General features: G+C 34.7%; 3 protein-coding genes across 6 annotated transcripts; 2 read left to right on the top strand and 1 right to left on the bottom strand.

Annotated features, from left to right (window-relative positions):
- Positions 1-411: 411 nt before the first annotated feature.
- Positions 412-3,246, top strand: LOC139867311 (uncharacterized protein At5g43822-like). 4 transcript variants are annotated; one of them, XM_071855667.1, is made up of 7 exons: positions 412-583; positions 751-942; positions 1,037-1,155; positions 1,960-2,139; positions 2,575-2,631; positions 2,781-2,845; positions 2,976-3,246. In XM_071855667.1, exons 2-7 carry the CDS (start codon positions 811-813, stop codon positions 3,017-3,019), a joined length of 597 nt encoding a protein of 198 aa, XP_071711768.1. In that variant the 5' UTR covers positions 412-583; positions 751-810; the 3' UTR covers positions 3,020-3,246. The 4 variants fall into 4 exon arrangements, with proteins under 4 accessions (XP_071711768.1, XP_071711767.1, XP_071711769.1 ...); XM_071855666.1 differs by having other exon boundaries at positions 770-942; XM_071855668.1 differs by having other exon boundaries at positions 805-942.
- Positions 3,247-4,756: 1,510 nt separating this feature from the next.
- LOC139867107 (probable RNA 3'-terminal phosphate cyclase-like protein) lies at positions 4,757-8,090 on the top strand. The gene is made up of 6 exons (XM_071855439.1): positions 4,757-5,040; positions 5,612-5,761; positions 6,009-6,190; positions 6,275-6,450; positions 7,059-7,269; positions 7,722-8,090. Exons 1-6 carry the CDS (start codon positions 4,836-4,838, stop codon positions 7,929-7,931), a joined length of 1,134 nt encoding a protein of 377 aa, XP_071711540.1. The 5' UTR covers positions 4,757-4,835; the 3' UTR covers positions 7,932-8,090.
- A 165-nt stretch (positions 8,091-8,255) lies between these two features.
- Positions 8,256-21,095, bottom strand: LOC139865781 (myosin-11-like). Its single transcript, XM_071853880.1, has 35 exons — positions 20,995-21,095; positions 20,757-20,900; positions 20,536-20,681; positions 20,107-20,263; positions 19,907-19,965; positions 19,626-19,785; positions 19,399-19,548; positions 19,059-19,195; positions 18,809-18,955; positions 18,150-18,251; positions 17,809-17,968; positions 17,633-17,670; positions 17,219-17,345; positions 16,974-17,144; positions 16,400-16,531; positions 16,104-16,213; positions 15,924-15,984; positions 15,294-15,471; positions 14,958-15,163; positions 14,188-14,307; positions 13,950-14,048; positions 13,419-13,640; positions 12,868-13,007; positions 12,679-12,774; positions 11,882-12,170; positions 11,645-11,794; positions 10,962-11,165; positions 10,360-10,500; positions 10,198-10,268; positions 9,995-10,094; positions 9,106-9,162; positions 8,953-9,009; positions 8,792-8,872; positions 8,585-8,664; positions 8,256-8,486 (listed from the first exon to the last, which is right to left on the bottom strand). Exons 2-35 carry the CDS (start codon positions 20,862-20,864, stop codon positions 8,363-8,365), a joined length of 4,380 nt encoding a protein of 1,459 aa, XP_071709981.1. The 5' UTR covers positions 20,865-20,900; positions 20,995-21,095; the 3' UTR covers positions 8,256-8,362.
- Between the last annotated feature and the right edge of the window lie 186 nt (positions 21,096-21,281).

The raw sequence follows: 21,281 nt of genomic DNA on the forward strand, positions 1-21,281 counted from the left end.
GGCCCAGGACCCGCAGACCCGGACCAAACCCGGCCCATTAATGTCGGGTTTCGGATTTCTCCATTGGATACGGGCCTTTTTGCCATCCCTACGTGGATCAAAGGAATACTGGTACCGGTGTTGAAACCCTAGAACGGATGTGTGTGTTTGTGTGTGAAGAATGAGATCGATTAAATGAAGATCGAGAATTTAGATGTAATGTTTAATTGTTACTGAATGGACGAAAATGCCCCTCTGACTAAAATAATATATGTTGTAACTTTTAATCTAAGCTATTGATCAAAATTAATTTTAGGAATGAGATTCATCCTTGAATCTCAACTTAATTTTGGATTCATTTAAAAATTCTACATATTAAATATAAATAAAATCAGAAATTGTTCAAAAGGATTAACAGCGGACTGACTATGCACTGTCAAAAACCCACGTCTTTTATGATTTCCTGTAAACCCTAAAACCCTATTTGATAAAATGATAATTTCTTCTAATTAGTCAAATAAATCTGATTTTTCCCGCCGGTTTCTCGACAGTTTTTAGGTTGTGCTATTTTATTTTGTTGACTTATTACGGTTTGACAATTGAGGTATTTGATTTTTTGTATTGATTGTGTAGCTAATTTTGATTCCGCTACTATTATTTATGTTATTTATATTATTAATTAATACGGAGTACTTGATTAAATCATTATCTGGTTCTTATTCTTTGGATCCATAATTTATTTCTTTATAGTAGGTTTCAATATAAATGCAGCATTACTGTAATCTTGTAGGTAGGTAGATATTGTTATTACTAATTTACTAATAGTTGATAATGGAGGCAATGGTGAAAAAGTATCAGCAGAAATTCAATAGGGTAAAAGATGATATGGACAGATGGCAAGATATTCAAGATCGTTTGATTTCACAATTTAGAAATGCTTCTTCTATAATTGGAAGATTGCAGGTTTCTCAAATTATGAAAAATTGATATTATTTACTATAAATGTCATTAAAGTTTTGATTTTTTTGGTGATTATTATTATATATCTGGTGATCAGTTGCTTGAAGAACCTAAAAACTACGGGTCGTTGAAGAATGTTGATAATATTAAAGATGCTATCTTGACAAAGCAGATGGAATCCTTGCAAGGAATCATGCTATCAATGAATAAAACGTTGTAAGTTGGGCTGTACTGTATCTCAAACATGTTAAATAATAAGCACTAAATAGATGGAAGGGGAACAGGTTAACAGGTTGAATTTCGTCCAAAGTTAATTAACCGATGTTGATATGATGCTTCTAAACCCATTGTTTATTTATAATATTAAAGGTCGCAATAACACTAATCGGCGAGTATTTAGTCGGGAGTCGCGACAGAGTAATTGGCAAATTGGGGATTAATCATAGGCATTAATCAGATGTTGACTAAGTTTGACTTTGACTGCGTAAAATCCCTACTCTGACCGATTACTCCCGATTAATTTGATTACTCTAGATTAATCCCCGATTTATGGTGACCGAGTAATCAGATGCTGACCGAGGGTTGACCAAATTTTGACTAATCTGTTCGGACCCTTCTAAGAACCGAGTAATCTCTGAGTAATTCCGAGTTTCACAACACTGATTATTTAAAACGGGGCAGTAAAGTGTTTGCTGGTGGCCCTACCCATAGGACTTGTAGTTAACAATGACCCATTTTGGACCATTGATCGACCCACCCATCTTGCCACTGTCATCAAGGAATGTTACAGATTGCTGATCGTTAGTCAAAGACTCTAGTGAAGTACATGTCAAGCTATATGTTACTTTTTCTTGGAACATATTAGTATATCTACTTGCTAGTATATATAGAGTGATATATAAGTAATTGTTGTCTTGTAAATTCTGTTGTACTTTAAAAAGCTTGCATCTTAAAATATACTTCATGGGTCAAAATGTGGATTGTGAAGCAGCTTTACTGAATAATCTGTGATGCTGTCAGGGAGGAAATGAATAGTGTTATTTTGTCGCTTGCAAAAACTCATCGTGATGCAAAGCAGCAAGTGAAAGGTGGTTCAATTCAAGCCTCGGCGAAACAACTAACGAACCAAATTGGAATCAAACCAAGTCTTGCTGACTGTATAGAAGGGCTCCGGCTTCTTCACGAGATGTATCAATCCGAGTATGTGTACATACACTTCTAATAATGTTTGAAGAATTTAGAGGTGGAACAAAAGCCCCAATTGGGTAATAAATGTGTCAAATTTTGGTTTGTTTTCCTCTCTAATACAATAGAATTTAAGGTGGGTAATTTGAATAAGTTAAATAAAAGATAAATGGATCAAAAGTCTGTTGAAATGTATTATTAATGCATATATCTTACAATTAATTTGTTTTATTTGAAGAGGTGGATTATTGTCATAATTATATAACTTGTTGTACCCACCTATTTTAACTCGTAACAAAAGACCCGTTTTCATATGTTACCCAACTCTCCCAGCCCACCCATTTAGCCACCTCAATTACTTAACTACATACTTTTACCTATGCTTGTTAAGCCTACTGTAACACATACCGACATTATTGTGCAGCTTTGATTCATAGTGTAATGATGCAGGTACCTGCTTAAATTGTCTGTTATATCTGCACTTCCTACCCTTGCCTTGAAGCCGAGGTATGTGTCTACATGTTCTGTCTTTTGTTTACTAGAGTATATTATATGTAAACACTATTTTACTAGTTGAGTGAGTGCTATGTAAATCAATTCATGAATTTCCTTTTTTCATTTCTTAACGTAGAATTTATATTTTAAATTCGTTGTAGTGTTAAGGATTTACATGATCTCGAACAGCTGTTGGTAGATCAACCAAACATCCCCAAAGAAGAAGGTAACATGTATTTATTTTTTTTGGAGAAACAATGTTAATATAAGGTTATGGATGTTGTTGTCCTTTTCTTTACTACCCTTTGTCTAGTTTTCGAAAGTCCATGAAACAACTTATGTTGCTGTTTGTGCAGTGCAATCTATATATGACATCATATTTGCTGAAGAAATATGTTAATGGACTAAAGGTTCATCCATAACGTGACTACCGTACACGAAGCGTGACTCTGCCATCTCTTGGAAAACTCGAACGGCAGGTTGTTACTTGTCAATGATGAAGCATTTGTAATGACAACAGTTTTGTAAAATTTATTTTATAATCTGCAGTAATGAACTACTTCATGAAAAGCTGGTTAGATACTTAGATGTATGTATGTTGATTGATACTCTGCTTATTAATATTATTTTTTTGTCAACAATTATTTTATTTTATTTTATCTATATAGATGGAAGCTATATGGACTGTGTAACTATGTTAAGCCCTTCTTAAATATAATTAGGTAAATAATTATAATCGTAATTATTATGTTAATGAGAAGATATGCCTAAATTATAGTCTCTTAAGCTAATGAACGTTCTGTGTAAATAATACAACGTTCACGTTTACACGTGTAAACGAGCATAGCTCGAGCTCGGCTAAGGGCAAGCTCAACTTGTTCAAAAATTTAAAGAGTTCGAGCTCGACTTCGGCACATTAAGAGCTAAATACATAAACTCGAGCTCGGCTAACCGAGCTCAGCTTGTTTAAAAATTTGAAGAGTTCGAGCTCGAGTTCGGCACATTATGAGCTTAATACTTTACGAGGTCGGTTTATTTAAAAATCTATAAGCGCGAGCTCTGCTTGAGTTTGACTTGTTTAATATAATCATTGTTATTATTATATGATTATAAATTAATACTGTAAAGAGTCGAACTTGATTCTAGTAAAACTTAAATGAGTTTGAGTCCAATTTTGAACATATTTTATAGCTCGTTTAGGTAACGAGCTCGCACCCAAACAAGCTCATGAGACTAAACATGTTCCTTGAAGCTTAGCTCGAATTGAGATTTTAGCAAATCGAACTCGACTCATTTACACATCACCGCATTTTAGTTATATGTACATATGAGGGTTTCCTTGCTTACACAAAAAAATAGAAAATAGAAAAAAGCACCAAAAGGATTTTGATTATTACCCCTATATACTAAAACACGTGGAGGGTTTGGTCGTTTTGACACCCCCACGCTGTCCAAACGACGACAGGAAGAAAAAAAACATTCCCCCCCCAACTTCACCCAACTTTTAAGTTTAGCCCCTCAATCAGGGGTGTAAAGTGTAAATTTATTATTTTAATTAAAAAACTTAATTAAACTTCACCCATATACTAAAACACGTGGAGGGTTTGGTCGTTTTGACACCCCCACACTGTCCAAACGACGACAGGAAGAAAAAAAACATTCCCCCCCAACTTCACCCAACTTTTAAGTTTAGCCCCTCAATCAGGGGTGTAAAGTGTAAATTTATTATTTTAATTAAAAAACTTAATTAAACTTCACCCATATCTTCAACGGGACACATCTTCCCGCTCGCCTCACGTTAAATTTTTTCGAACCCACCATTTAACTCAGAAAAATCTTACGAACCCAACGGGACTAACTATACGCGAAACGGATACTTCTAAAAAAAACACTCAATACCTCGAACTATATTAAATACATATACACACCTATAATACGCTCCGTTAACTATGAATACGCAACCCAAAAGCCCGGCGGCATCGCGCGGGCCCATTTACTAGTTAATAACAAAAAGAAAAAGATGAAAAGAGTTAATAATTGAATACATAAAGGACCCATTATCTAATAAGTTATAATTTTTAGGGTATAATTAGTTAACTTTTCAAACCATCAGAGTATACAAGGGTTTAAGGCTATACAAAAACACATCTGATAAATTCCGGCAACCAGCCGCTGCTCAATCACCAACCGACGGCTGCCTGAGAAACGAATAAAAAATGGGGAAGGTATCATACATGAAGGTTAAAGGAAGTAAAAACCTAAGGCAACGATTATTATTATCAACTTTATCTTCAACTCCAATTTTAATTGAGGAAATTCGTGCGGATGCCACGTATCCCGGTCTCCTTCCTCATGAGGTCTCCTTTCTCCGGCTGCTTGAAACTGTTTCCGATGACTGCCACGTCGAAATTAATGAAACTGGTAATTTTAGGGCTTCTATATTATTGTTATTTTGATTTAATGATTTTGTTTATTGTATTGTCTTGTTAGTTAACTCCTACACTGCTCCGAAATTTAGGGTTTTGAAAAATTGAAAAATAAGTAATGGAGTATATAATTTTATTCTAATTATATCCCCAAAACAGCATCATCATATAACTATTAAAGTAGAGTAATAAAAAGCGTCCAGCTTGGATACCTGACAATAGTGAAACTGATTTTCATCTGTAAATCGATACCGCCTTGCATAAATGCATAATTAGTACTGGTACAGTTTGTAGGTATGAGTATTCGGTCCTCAATTTGATGCACCCAATGGTTTTCATGGCACATTTTCCAGCCCTGCAGTTTAGGCTATGACATAAAATTTCTATTATTCTTTTATTATAAATTAAAATGTTGTGATTTTTTTTTTTTGATTGAAAATGCTGATTAATTGGTGTTGGTATTGAAGTTGAAAGTTTGTCCATAGTTAATCGTTATTTTTGGTAGTGACAATTGAAAGTGAATTGTTATTGAAGTTGAAAGTTTTTTATTTTTGGTGTATTTGTAGGGACAAAGTTGAAGTACAAGCCGGGGATAGTGATGGGCGGGAGGTATTTGGAGCATGATTGTGGAGTGAGTAGGTCGATTGGGTACTTTTTGGAACCTTTGATTGTGCTTGGTTTGTTTGGGAAGAAGCCTCTTTCCATTAAGCTCAAAGGTATGCCAGTCTTGTTTTGGTTTAATTGTCAATATTTATCTATATCCCCCTCGTTTTATTTTAAGGTTAAAGATTAAAATAATTTATTTTGCAAGTGGTTTGTGAATATGTTGTTGCTTAAAGTCTAATTCACTAACGACTCCCTAGATCTTTGGTGTTGGTTTATGCTATATCTATGATTTTTATGTACGAAAATTTCGAATTTATTGGTGAAGATCAATAAAGTTTATCACTTGTTGCTTTTTAGGGATTACAAATGACCCAAAAGACCCGTCTGTTGATACATTTAGATCTACAACCTTACCTTTATTGAAGCGCTTTGGAGTATCTTCAGAAGGGTTGGAGTTGAAGATTTTAAGCCGTGGAGTTGCCCCCAATGGTGGTGGGGAAGTTACCCTTTCAGTTCCTATTATTCACCATAGTTTAAAGGTAACTTTTTTTTATTTATTTACACGATATGAGTAAATATCTCTTTTGTATCTCAAGTCTAATTTATATGGTTGTGGTTTGCAGGCGGTTACATGGACCGATGAAGGTATGGTGAAACGTATAAGGGGCATTAGCTTCTCAACTAGAGTATCAGTTCAGTTTGAAAATACAATGATACATGCTGCTCGAGGAATCTTTAACCGATTGCTTCCAGATGTTCACATTTTTACTGATCATAAAGCCGGTGCACAAGCTGGAAAGTACGTATTTTTTAGAGCTGTTTTATAATTTTGTTGGTTTGATAGTGGTGGTCATTTCAACCCAAATATATCTAAAAATGGGTTGATTTCATTTGGTGTTTCATGTTAAATGGGTACAAATTGATGTGGCAAGTAATGTGGACTAATCACATCAACTTCTTTTATCTCCCATACTTCTCTTTATGCGCTTCATTGGTACACGTCAGTTTGCGAATAAAATTTCATACATTTTTGCAAGTTTTTCATTTGTCTAAAAAGTTATAGTAGTCAATAGGAGAACTACTCAATGGTTTGAACTTGTTGAAGATTGTCTAATGCTGAACATGAAAGTTATTATGTTTATCCATTTATTTGAACATAAGTGTTGAAATCATTAAGGTAATAATGCTGTTATTGTAATCATGTCTGTATACTCCATATTATCTATCTAAATAATCTTAATAAATATATAAAAAATGGAGAAAAGTTGGTTGTCGGTCAACCCAAACCTGACTACTCATTCAGCATGTGCCAAATAAGTTTAACAAGTTTTTGACTTTTTGGGAGCTTTTTTAGCAAGGCTATTCGGTTTTGATGTTTTTCAATATACCATTTATGTTTATTGACAGTTCACCTGGTTATGGAATATCACTGGTTGCTGAAACAACATCAGGGTGTTTTTTATCTGTTGATACCACAATTTCTTATGCTCGAGGGAATGATGACATGGACATTGATGAAAAGAAAGAGCTTATGCCATCAGAGGATGTGGGTGAAGAAATTGCGTCCCTTTTACTCGGTGAGATTGAACAAGGTGGTGTCGTAGACTCTACACATCAGGTTTGTATCCAGATTTTAGGTGCTGTCTGTTTATTAAGATGTTTTGTTCGAAGATCTGTAGACCACGTCTGTAAAGAAGATGTGGTCTGAAGGTCTGTATGCTCAATAGTGAAAACTGTTTGTTTTTGTGTCTGCAGAATTACTTAATTCTGTCTGCAGCACTTAGAAGCACATTTCTAAGTCTGCGAGATTGCATACAGAATAAGACATTATTTTATCTTATGTCTTCAAAAAAACAAATAGTCTGCAGCAAACACGTCCGCGGGCGCGCAAATATAAGACATAATTAGGTCTGCAAACTGAAAAACAAACACCACCTTAATGACATTCACAATCATAATTTAATACAAGAAGGTTCAATTTTGTATGAGAAAACATAACTTACTGCTTCAAAATTAGCAACATGCATAGTATCTGTTTTGATTTGTGCTGATGACAAGTATATGTTGCAGGGTTTGTTATTTCTTCTATGTGCATTGTGCCCACAAGATGTATCGGTAGTCCGTGTAGGAAAGCTTGTTCCTTACGGGATTGAAACGCTTAGGAATATAAGGGATTTTCTTGGTGTTAAATTTGTAATCAAGCCAGAGCCAGCAACAGGCACCGTCATGCTCAAATGCGTTGGATCTGGACTTAAAAATATGTCACGAAAATTATGTTAATTGTTAAACATTTTATATCATTTTCTTTCTGTAATATGTAAGATTTTCAAGCCTGCTTGACATATGAATTGAGTGGGAAAATTGAAATTTTGGAACTATTTTTGTAACCGTTTAGAATCCTTGTTTAGTTCTCAATATCATACTCGAAATTTATCTATAAAAAAGGATTGTGCTTTGCATATGCTTATTTACAAAGTTACATTGATCTACATTTTGAAATCATTAGTTGTACGGCATATACTATATATACTGTATAACATTAGATAAATGAAGAGTAGTACTATGTAATTCAATTTGTATTGTACAAAGCAATGCTATTTCTCTATTCTGTTTAATCACATTTCTTCAAAGTGAATACTCCTGATGTAGGGTTAAACTTGCATTTAGACTCCAAAGATTGTGTGGCGACGTCATCTAGTGTGAAGAATGGGTCAGTCGGCTCGTGGCAACAAAAAGCTAAATCCGGAGTTCTCACGGATTAAGAGTGGAGGCTCAACGTCCGAGATTTCTATTTGTTCCATTGACTTTGATATATCATCAACCGAAAATGGAATGCTACATTCATAAAACAATGCAAAAGTTAGCTATAATAATCATCCAACGTCTATATCTATCTATATATCTGTATAAAAAGAATCTTGGAAAAAGGTAACCTGGAATCATCATCCAACAAGAAGGAATTGCTTATGACATTGTTTTCTTCTGTCATCATCACTCTCATGCTGGATATAACCTAAACGCCAATATCGTAAAGTTTTAATTTCATAATTTTATTTGACCCGTTTTAAAATTAAAAAAACGACCCATTCATCAGAATCAATGAAATACTACCACTAATAACATGATCCATATGAACTTACATCTGGTGACACACTGTGTGTACCATATTTATCATCCCAATACATTGTACTGATCCTGTACAACTGCTGTACACTAAGAACCTGTAAAATATAAAAGTACAGAGGTTGAGATACGAGAAAAATGGAGTAAAAAATTGCGTTGTTAAGCATATCTTACTCACAGGACAAAGTCCAAGACTTATTTCCTCCAGGGTTTTCTTTGGTTTTTGATGAATAACCTGAATTTAGTCACATGCATGATAAAAGTGAGAACTGCATTGTATAGCATATCATCAATTTAACCATTCCTAAAGTGAGAAAATATAATAATTTACCAGAAACCCGATAGCCTGCCGTATATGTTTTAGCTCCTCCCATGCAGAACCTGCATACTGCAATTCTTTTTGTTCAGAAAATAGTAGATGTGACAAAATGGGCCGGTTGGGACTTGGGAATGTTGGGTGACTAGTGAAAATTGTTAGGATCGATAGCCCAAACACAATGTCGGTGATAGAGGGACTTCCCCTTAGACTTATATACATACATTTGTTTTGTCTCATTACTGATGTGGGACTTTGGTTTGCACCCTTACAAACTTCCCCTCACCGGATCCAACCTTTACCGCCGCCAACTCGGAACTTTCAACCTGGTGGGAGGGCAGGGAGATTTCGATACAAGGCTTCCAGGATCAACTCATCGTGCCAGGGTCGCGCCACGTCGCTGCGTGCGATCGGGGTGCGCCCATTGCGCAGTCCACCACATCGGGGCTATGGCCCAGCTCTGATACCATTTGTTAGGATCGATAGCCCAAACACAATGTCCTGCAATATAAGCCTAAGAGTCCATCCTTTTCTAAAACCAATTGGTGATAGAGGGACTTCCCCTTAGACTTATATACATACATTTGTTTTGTCTCATGACCGATGTGGGACTTTGGTTTGCACCCTTACAAAAATGACACATTTTTATATGGGTTGAATTGGTCTGTGCGGGTCGGATTGGCCGACTAGAGAACACTTTTTCCCATAATTCTTAACATTTTATTAGTAATTCAAAATGACTACAAAAAATGAAATCTAGGAGGTTTTATGCAGAAAAGTGGTCTACTTTCAACACATTTCATATGTTTACATATAAGTATATATCTATTTTACCCATTTAACACATTATGTATAAAAAAATAACCCAAATTAGACCCATAAGGAAAGCCAGACTCCATAATACCTCATCAGTTGCATTATAACACCAGTCTTTTAATTCAGCAAGTCCTGCTTTCACATATTCACCGTTGCTGAACGAACAGCATTCACGCCTCAAAAGAAGACTGCAGTCAGAAATGAAAAAAAAAAAAAACAAAAAAAACAAATCATTTTCATATACGCAAACGGCATCCAAAACGATATATAATCTTGGCATATGAAGTATACCTGTTAAAGAGTTGAACATTGATGAATGAAAATATCTGCGTAAAAATTTTACGGACCAAAAATGGTGGTACCTGAAAGAATCAACCCAAAAATGTAAAATGAATTTAGGGTGGATAAACAAAAGGTGCAAAAAAATAAAAATAAAAAAATAACACCACTAACATGATTTGTTTTTAATGTGTTTAAAAAATCTCCGAGACTCTTCACAATCCCTTGCCAATGAGCAATTAAAGCTTGTTGAGCCGCATTATTAACCGAGCGTGATGCTCCTTTTACTAGGCTTGCCCTCGAAGTTCTTGGTGCCTTCATCAGTACACGAAAAAAATGATTAACTGCATAATATAACAACCTACTATCACATTTTCACCGTCTAAAGCATGTCACTTAGGTGCTGTTTGTTTTGTGCTGTTTGTTTTTTAAGATGTTTTTGTGTGAAGATATGTGCAACAATGAGAAGCATATTTCTAAGTTTGCGGACTTGTAGACAAAAGAAGATATTATTTTATCATATGTCTTCAGAAAAACAAACATAGTCTGCACTAAAAACATCTGCGAGTGCACAGACATAAGACTTAATAAGGTCTACACAATGAAAAACAAACAACACCTTAGTTCCTATATTATTTATTATTTATCATCATAATCATAAATCATAATCATAATGATACTCTAACTAAATGAAGTACAATACTTAATTTTTTAATTAAAAGAAACCAATAAAAAATAAAGTAAAACGATATGAACAATTAAAATGGTCCGATTACCTGAATACACATGCCAAGCAACGGAGATATTTCTTTTTTTAAATTATCTCGGATCATTCCGTATATCTTTTCAACATATGCTGTAAGTTGCTGTTTAAAAAGTAAAGCAGGATATTTGGCTTCTACTTGGCTTACTGCATCTAACGCACTTAGGCTTCCGTTAAGTAACGAAAGATTCGCTCCTTTAGGAGATCCGCGAAAATTCTAACAAGAAAATATCGAATCTATTTTCAGTAACGATGGTTTCATAATGTGCCGAATCCGAATACTACATGTGGCAATTTAGACCCATATACTTAAGAATAAACCGAATTGGGTTATATCTAGATAGTTTGGAGTTAAAAAAATCTTTTAAATCATTTTATTTAAATAGTTAGATCACTAATGAAAATCTAATATAAAGTTTTAAGGTTTTTCTCTGTTCGAGTAACCCGACACCCCAACCACCACTGGGCTACCGTAGTGATGGTTATTAAAAATCTAACACATACCCAACACACACGCACGCGCACGCGCACACACGCACGTGCACACACACATATATACATAATCATATTTAAAACATCAAAGTATTTATAAGAAAAATTCAAAATTTGGATATATAGTGTTTCAGGTCAACCCAACCCACCCGTTTTGCCATTTCCTAAAAAATAACAAAAGGAGAGAGATAAATAGGATATTACAGTATTCTTCCTCCCAAAAAGAGCAGCCGATGATCGACGACGTTGTGGGCCCAATCCAGCTGTGGCACCACTTGCTTTGAGAGTACGTTGAAGTAAAAGCAAAAGAGTCGAAGCATTTGACAACCAATACGCCAATATATCATTGCTATCCTGGGATTTCTTTTAATACAAAATAGACAAACAAAACTTAGTAAAAAAAAATACTTGAATCCATTAAAAGTACCATATTTGGGTAACAGTTTGAACCTCAATTGCTTGGCCAATGGTTTGAATGATGCGGTCAAAAACAGTTGTACGTTCAACTTCGAACGATCTCCATTGAAGAAGACATTTGTATATAATACAAGCTGCAATTGGTCTGTTCCCTGAAAATCCTACATGTTGCGCAATGCATTTAATAAGCAACTCCTGATTCTCCATCTGTTTCTCGTTAAGTGATTTTTGTGGTTTGTCGTCCATTTCTGAAAGATCCCGTTGGGTCGGCGATAAAAGATCCCGCTGGGTCGGCGATAAAAGATCCCGTTGTGTCGGCGATAAATTATGCAAATCCTTATAAATAATCAAAGAAACCATATGATTAAAACCGAGCAAGAAAATTTACAGCTGAAAAGCTACATTATTATTATTATTATTATTATGACTAAAGGTGGCAATTTCAACCAAGCTAATTAATTTAATGCCATATCTCATGGTTCAATCATAAAATTTAACCAAATTGTTTTATTCAGACACTTGAATCAATACTGTTTTTGTAATCATAATTAACAAAGTATATATTCATTAAAATGAATGTTTTTTTTTGTGGGTCGACCCAACCAGTACTAAAATTACCCGTCTTGCCACCTGTAGTTATGATTTAAGCATTTTGTATCATAAAAAACATACAAGATTCGGCTTTGTGTCTGGGTATAAATGACCGCTATCGGACCTCTGCAAAAATCAAAAAAGTATTTTTTTTACAAACCACTTTCTTGAATTAATTATGCGTCACATATATCAAGTGAAACTTTAGGAAAAATACCTGCAGGATGGATTTTGAACGTAAGAATAACTTATTAGGTGCCATAGACACAGCTTGTTGACGGAAAACTTTATTTTCCGATTCCAAATTCTGCAACTTTTCTTCAAGCCTGCATACAATAAAAAAAAAAACTTCAATGAATGAATGAATTGTTTGCTTGATAAACGTGTTAAAATTGTGATAATATACAGAAACTGTGAACCTGCTAAGAGAATCTTGTAACTGTTGGACTTTATTTTCTGAATCGTCCAACTTTGTGCGTCTCTCTTCGCCAATTTCTTGAGATTCGGAGAATTTTTTCTCTAGATCAGCCGAGTGTCGCTTTTCGGACTCCAACAACGCCTGCGTGAACATAAATTGGTAAAAACTCAGCAAAACACATGTACGTCAGAAAACTGACTGAAATACAAAATTGACTCTCAATCTCAAATGCGAAACTGAAACGAGAATCTGACAACTAAAAAGCAAATCTGAAAATGAAACGCGAAACGCGTTTCGCAATCCTGAAATAGAAACGCGAAGCTGAAAATTGTAGCGCGTATCACGAAAAATAGAGAAACGGGTCTCGACCCAACCCATTTAGACCCGACCCGTTTGACTCGTATAAAACTTCTGACGCTATTTGACCCATGACCTGTTTCGACCCAACCCGACCCGTTTGCCAGGTATAAAGAAAACTAAACAATTTTTTTTGAAGTTGTTGAAAATCACTGTATCTAAAAAGTATCCATGAAATCGAACTTGCTACATTACCTTTAAATTATTGACTTCCGAAGTTAAAGATTCGATTTTTTTAGTATCTTCAATAATTACTTCTTTTTCTTGAATAACAGGAGGTGCTTCAGCAATGGCTTTCCTAGCTGCTTCTTTTTCCTTGATTATCGTTGCGTTTGCTTCATCGAGTTTTCGTTGCAAAGCTTCTAAAGAATTTTGAAATTTGTGTGCCTCACTCACTTTTGCTTCTTCCAAATCAGTCTAGATATAAAAACTCAATCTTAGCCATTGGAACATGTTATTAATTACGGTTTTATTCTGGAAACTAGAGTATTATTGAAATTAATATGTAAATAAACAATCACATTGACGTGCAAATGATTATTCAAAATTTTAGATAGTTGGACAAGAAATGTATTCGATCAACCCAACTGGTGCCAAGGAATTACTCATTTTAACCCATTTACCCACTCTGCCCGACCCACTCAAATTTTATACCTGTACTCCTCATAGAGATTTAAAAAAAAAAAACATGGAATGCTTTTAATAATTAGATATAAATATAAATACCCTTAATCTTTTTTCCAACTGTAAGCGCCATATTAGGTCCTCCAATTGTTTTTCAAGCTTATCTTTTGCTTCTTTAAGTGCGCCCGTTTCTCGTGCAGCCTGCAGAAACGTAAGATGGAGTTCATATCTAATTTAACTCTATAATATGTTAATAAAGAGACCTTTAGTGACCGTAACATTATGAATCAAAATTAAAAAATATCAGTTTCAAATCGAAATAAATATTTAAACATCATACCATTTTAAGTTTTCGTAACTCTCTCCTTGCCATTTTCCCCCTCCATCTGCATTGTGTAACTATGGCTCCTTTCTTTAGCCTTTTATAGTGTGATGAACTTCTTCGACTACGCCATCGGGTCTGAAAAAAAACATGTGAGCCTTTCAATATATAAGCTACAGTCTTTAAGATGGTAAATTTGATCCATGTATTGGTAAACGGGTCGGTTTGGTTATACTTCTTCAGTAACATTCCAAATGGGTAAGGTTCAGATAAATTTCCTAAAATGGAACAAAGTTGAACAGTTGGTTATTACCAAAGCTACGGTATATTTTGTTAGCCATAAATAGTGCATTAACTATTAACTATTAACTATTTAACTATATGTATAATTCAATAAATTTACATAAAAACTTTTGTGGGTACCCGATATAAAAAGTATATCCATTTTGACCAAACCGGTTCCAACCCGTTACCCAAGCAGTGGCGATTCTAGGATGAAATCTTATTGGGGTCCCAAAAATTTTTTTGAAGCTAATTATATTTAAATGGTACTTTAATGGTTGTTTACCTCTAAAAAAACACAAATTTTGAAATTATATAGGGTGCTATAGCTAAATTTAGTGGTGTCCTATACAATTTAAAGACTAGATAGTAAAAAAAATTTCCATGATAGTGGGGTCATAGGACCCCACACCTCTATATATAGAATCGCCCTTGACCCAAGCCCGCCCATATCACCCATTTACAAAAGGAAAGATAAACACATTTTCCAGCATTATCTCAATAACCTGAATTTTAACTATGGCTTTAGATTGTTTGCGCAATTTGAATTCCTTACGAGCCTTGTGTGCACGTATGACCATCTGTAACCTAAGTGCCGACACCAACAGCCCACGATAGGTCTTTGAAGCACAGTATCTACGCAAGTTTTTCGCGATCTTTATAGCCGCCATTATTCTTCTTAGATTCCCAAAACGTTTGCCAGCCAATCTACCTAAAAGTCATTAGAGTTACACATGTACAACTTGAAGAATACAAAACATAACTCAAAATAAAACAAGCCAAATGTGTTTAGGTTGACCTCAACCCAAACCTAACCCGCCCAATTTACTCCCAAGTTTCACCTCTTGTATAAGATTGTACAACAATTGATGCCTTTCGAATTTCGATGAACTGCTTGTGAGCAATATGAGTTCGGATCATTCCTTGTATCGTTTGTGCTGCACGGCTTAGGACTTCGGTCCTCCTCGCATCTAGTTCTGCCATCTGTCCAGCTCTTAAAAATACCTTTGTTCTACCGATCTGTACAAGTAAATGTGGGACCCATCAGAGTATTCAGATTATAACTAAAAAATGGGTCAGGTTGAGTCCGGTTGGGTCAAAATGGGTCATTTGTAGAACGGGTCAGAATTTTTAGATGCGTCAAACGAGCCGGGTATACATAGATCGGGCCGGATTGGGTCGAGACCCGTTTCTTATACTCATAAAACCTCTAGATAATAATATTTTTAAAATCTCGTAAAGACCCGTTAAGACCCATTATGGACCTTATATCTGTATTTGTAGGCTTCATATGGGTTTAAATTGGACAAATTCTTTAACTTTCATATGGACTCAATTGGTTAAATACCTAACCCAATGGATGCATTTTTCAAACTATGGGTCTCAATTGCTGAGTATATATTTCAAACATATAGATACACAGATATATGAAACACATGTACACATGTCTGTATGGAAGCAAACAAACATACCTGAAAGCCTTTAATTCCTTTCTTTTCTAGAATCTTTCCGCAAGCAACCTTTTCATCGAAGCTGCATATTAAACAGTAAGAGAATGTTTTTAAAGATATAAGCTTTACTCAAATTTGCATGTAAATAAGTATGAAGAAAATAAACGACAAATACATTTTAGGGGTGAAAGAAATTTCTACCATCCTGTTAAGGTTTCAGGTGCGAGAAGTCCAAATCGGTTTATAAACTCGAAAAAAGGACGACGAGTAGGGTAACCAGCACAACTAATTCTGATTGCCTCTAAAACACCCTAAATAGTGAAAAAAACAAGAAAAAAAAAAAAGAAAAAAACAATCAGATCAGCATTACCTTGATAACGTGTCAAATATATCACATATAACAAAACTTGATAAAAATGAAATGGGTCAAATGCTTACGTCCTTTTTTCCACATTTATTATATAGGAAGAATAAAGAGAATAAATTTTAGTACTCACACCACAGCGTAATTGTTGCAAGATGTTGACGTTCTCAAAAATGGCAGGTTTCAGTTGATTATTTGGTTTTACGCATCTAATGTAGTGAGGTTCCGTTGCATTTAGTGTTTCCATCAGTTGTTGCAATTGTAACTGCATTTATTAGAGAATGTTAGTGTTGGAAAAGAAAAAAAAACCTAGAATACGTAGAAGTAGTAATGTCAACCCATTTACTTATAAAACGCCTGCTTTGGGTCTGTTTTTGTTTATTGATAATGGGTCAGATGGGGTAAGTTATAACTAATAATCTAATGGATTGGTTTTTCCAACATGAACTAGTATAGCCTAAAACTATTTGAATCATCTGTTTAAGACTATCTTATTCTATTGAATCTTTACCAAAATTGAAACACTAATCATAAAACAAAACTTAAAATGTCCGGAACAAAAAAGTGTTTCGGGTCAACCTGGCCAAACCCAACCCAGCCAATCTGTAACAAAGATTGCTTTGTTTTGACCCGAAATCATTACAACAATATTGCCACCCTTTTCGATCTTAAGGTACGGAACACACAATCAACATAAGTTAATATACCTTAAAACGAGACCCGATTGAAGAAAATTTGGAAGATTTGGGAGACTCTTCAAAAATAGGTGGAAACAGACCAGCTACAAACGGGCATTTTGATTCGCCCAGAAGATCTTGGTGTTCGGGTACAACGTAGTCTTTATTTTTGTCAAGAAACTGATTAGATTGGTATTGAACCTGAAATTACAATATCAAGTTCACAGTAAAGCGAAAAAATTTACAACATTTAATAGCACAACGAAAACACATACCTCTCCAGCATAATGTGCGATGGTAAAATCGGTACGAGACAGCTTGGGCTTCACAAAGCGTTTGTGATTTTTGAAGGTCTGATAAAGCTTGTTTGAAAATGATTCATGCGTAGACTTTGGGAACATACTGAAAGTACAAAATCCAGTTGTGAGATCAAGATCCATTGTAAAAATGGGTCAAATATATGGTTTACAAGGTTTTAAGAATTGAAAGTATTTTGCTTTTCAACCCTTTTGACCTGCTCCTTTTAATGCTAATTGTTTTGACTAAACCCATTTAAAACTCAACACGTTTATAAGTATTGGGTTAAAATTACCACCTTCAGTTTGCAGAAACAGATAAATCTTATAGGCACTACATAGGCAAGAAATATGAAATTGAATTACAAAAAGATTAAAAACGAAATATCTTACCAAGCTTCGTCTAGTAGAGCAATGATTCCACCAGGTTTCTGTAATATAAACATTCTCATTTCGCGTCAAGCTTAAAGTTAATTAAAGAAAGAAAAAAAATGATGAGGTAGTTTTACTTGTATATACACGCATAAAAATATGTATGTATAGGTAAACGAAACGGATAATGATAATACCTTTTCAATAAGATCTAAAACATCTTGGTTATCAACAAACTCAATGTAGCTCCAATCGATAGCTTCTTTGGTATATTCTTCTTGCTCCATCTTAAACACGTGCTGATTAAAGTGTTGTTGCAGTTTTTCATTTGTGAAGTTGATGCAAAATTGTTCAAAGCTGCATGTGAAATGTTCGTTAACATGTGTAATGTGGTTAAATAACGGTTATACTAATTCAAATGGAATAATACTTAGAACTTTAAGCACTTCAACTATCTAGTTAACATCAGGATTTTAAATTTAATATGTTGCTATGACTTAAAAGATGCGAAGTATTAACATATAAACTTCATTTTCACCTGTTGTTCTTGAAGCTTTCAAAACCGTAAATATCAAGGACCCCAATCAGATTCTTTGATGTACGATCTTGTCCAATTGAGACATTAATTTTTTCCACCAACCTGCAAATATTGAGAGTTTATCAAACAGGGTTTCTGATAGTAATTCGCTAATTTGAGAGTGATTCTATAGTTTTTAATTAAAGGTTGTAACTTTGACACATTTACTAATAAGGCAAGTTGTAAGGTTTTCCCTGTTCGGGTTACCCGAGAAGGGCGAGTAATCCGACCCCATACTCTAGTGTACGCAGCCCATCAGGAATACTCCCTGGCTGTTTCCAACCCTTCCCTGGCCACCCCAAGAATTGAACCTGAGACCTTGGGGTGGCCAGGGAAGGGTTGGAAACAGCCAGGGAGTATTCCTGATGGGCTGCGTACACTAGAGTATGGGGTCGGATTACTCACATTTACTAATGAATGAGTCAATTTGGGCTATAATTGGTCAACTTCAAAAATAGCTTAAAGAGAATGGGTCAAATGGGCTGAAGTCATGTCATTCTAGTATATTTGTTACACTCAAAGTTCAATTTTTTATAGACAAAAACTGTTTGGGTCAACCCAAATTTACCCATACCAGAAAAAGTTACTCGTGTTGACCCATTACCCAAATAGCTTCTTACCAATCAAATAATCTGGAATATATTGTTTTAGCCAACCCATCCCTGCTGACTGCTGCACTAAGAGGATCAAGGCTTCTTCTAATAATTTCTTCAGGTGTGATCATAACTCGTTTACACAATGCATCTTCCAAGCCCACAGGATCACACCTGACATAATCTCTCATTAATTCGTATGAAACTCAGTTATTAACAGCTAAAGCTAATAATAGGACTTACAAAATATTATAAAAAATGAAACAACCAGATATACCTAAGAAGTTCAGCAGTCATCTTTAGATGAAATTTAGCTTTATCATCTTTTAAAACTGAAGAATCAATCTCTTTGCCTTTGGTGAATTCAATGTTTCCAAGATGAAGTATAGCAGCAGTTACTCTAAAAATAGCTTCCTGTGAGACAAGAAACAGGAATTACTCTTTCAGAAATTGTATGTGTGTGTGTGTATTTTTAATTTTTTTAATATACTATAGGAGATTTTTGCATTTAAATACATTTTGTGTGACTTTTGATCACAAATTTTTATAAAGATAATACATATCAACCTGATAACCGTAAATGGGTCAATATTGCCACCTCTAACTTTAAAATATACCTGCTCATCTTTGCTTATTCCAACAATGTCCATAGCTCTCCTTGTGGCAAGATATTCACGGGCATCATTTACATCAGCCAGTTCATAACATTTTGATTGGTTAAGATAATGAAAAGATTTTGGATGTCCCAATTTATACTTCTCAATTTCCTGATTATAAAAAAAATATCACCATAGTTGTAAAAATAACAAAATATATAAAAATAAATTAAAATAAAAACTGTTACCTCTTGTGGTGCTGCACATAGAAGGTAAAAGCAGTGATAGTTTCTTTCCGGATCATTTATTTGACAAACACGAGACCTTTCTAAAAGATAAGTCCTGATAGCTGCTCCTGATATTCTCCCGTGCTTATCAAATTGTATCTCAACAAATTTTCCAAAACGGCTGAACCATTATCAAACACAACAAAACTTCATATCAACTTTGAATTACAACAGTGTATAAACCATTTTTAACAAATGCAAAATTCATAAAACGAAACCTCAAGAACAAAGAAAAAAATCACCTGGAATTGTTATTTCTGACAGTTTTAGCATTGCCAAATGCTTCAAGAACAGGATTTGACTGCATTCAATAGTGATGGAATAAGCATGAAGAATTATAAAATGATATATGGATGTATCTATTTATGTATGTATGCCAAGTGCCATAAATGACAGAGTAATTAAGTAGTTTCAACATAGAACTATACGTCATATATCATACTTCTAGAACTTGTTGTTCAACTGTGCGACCTTCAGTAGCTTTTCGGCCACCCAAATACGCGAGGTATCGCATAAGCATTTTCGTTGTCTCGGTTTTACCTGCTCCACTCTCGCCACTGACCAGAATCGAATTGCTTTTGCCCTCTTTAATCATAGCCCTATTGTTCATCACAAAGAAATATTTTGATTGCAAGACATAGGAAAAAAATAAACCTATTGATATAGATTATACCTAGCAAACTGGTCAGGTTGGGTCGGTTTGGATACTGGGTCAAAATGGTTTTGAGTTGAAATAGGTCATGGGTCAAACGGGTCAGATTTCTAAACGGGTCCAAATGGGTCGGGTTGGGTAACAGATCAAAACGGGTCATGGGTCCCTTAACAAAATTTGACCCGTTTGACCCAATTTGCAACATTTAGATATAGTTACCTGTATGACACATCTGCAACTGCAAAAACATGAGGACTCAATTCTCCAAATGGTGATCCCTTATATTCACCCATCATATGGCTATCATATAAATGAGGTAACTTTTGAAACGGGTTTATTGCAATTAGAATATTTCCAGTATAAGTCTGCAATCGTTCAAAACGAGTGAGTATCAAACAAAACAATACTAAACTAAACTATAACATTACAAGCCTACGTACATAAATTTCATTAAGTTCATATCTTATTCTCAAGTTTTGCAACACTCCTGGTTCGTGCAAATACGATAGTTTTGTCATGTCATCAACACCGCCAGCTGGCGCTTCCATATCCTTTGGATATACGCTCGATAACTTAACAACAACCTAAACAATTGAGTCACAACATTTAGTCAAAATACGCCATTTCCAAATATTGTGTTTCATGAAAGAAAAAAAAAGAAAAAAAAAAACAACTAACCTTTTTAAGGTCAGGAGTCTCGATCTCAGCTTCTTGGCCGGTAATTTTTGTAACCTGACCATCGATCCATGCATGTTTTGGATCTTCGACCCAAACATGGGATCCTACTATTATATTCACCGAAGTGCTCTGTTTTTTAGATACATAAATTAGTCAAAAACACGGTGTGAGCTCAATAACGACACACAGATAGTATTTTTGAGATATGTATACCAAAATTTAGCAGTTAACTTAGAATATAAGGAATGTTATAACCAAAATGATGAAAAAATATATTTGTATACTAC

This window comes from Rutidosis leptorrhynchoides, chromosome 9 (genome assembly GCF_046630445.1).
Source record: "Rutidosis leptorrhynchoides isolate AG116_Rl617_1_P2 chromosome 9, CSIRO_AGI_Rlap_v1, whole genome shotgun sequence".
Lineage (NCBI taxonomy): Eukaryota > Viridiplantae > Streptophyta > Magnoliopsida > Asterales > Asteraceae > Rutidosis > Rutidosis leptorrhynchoides.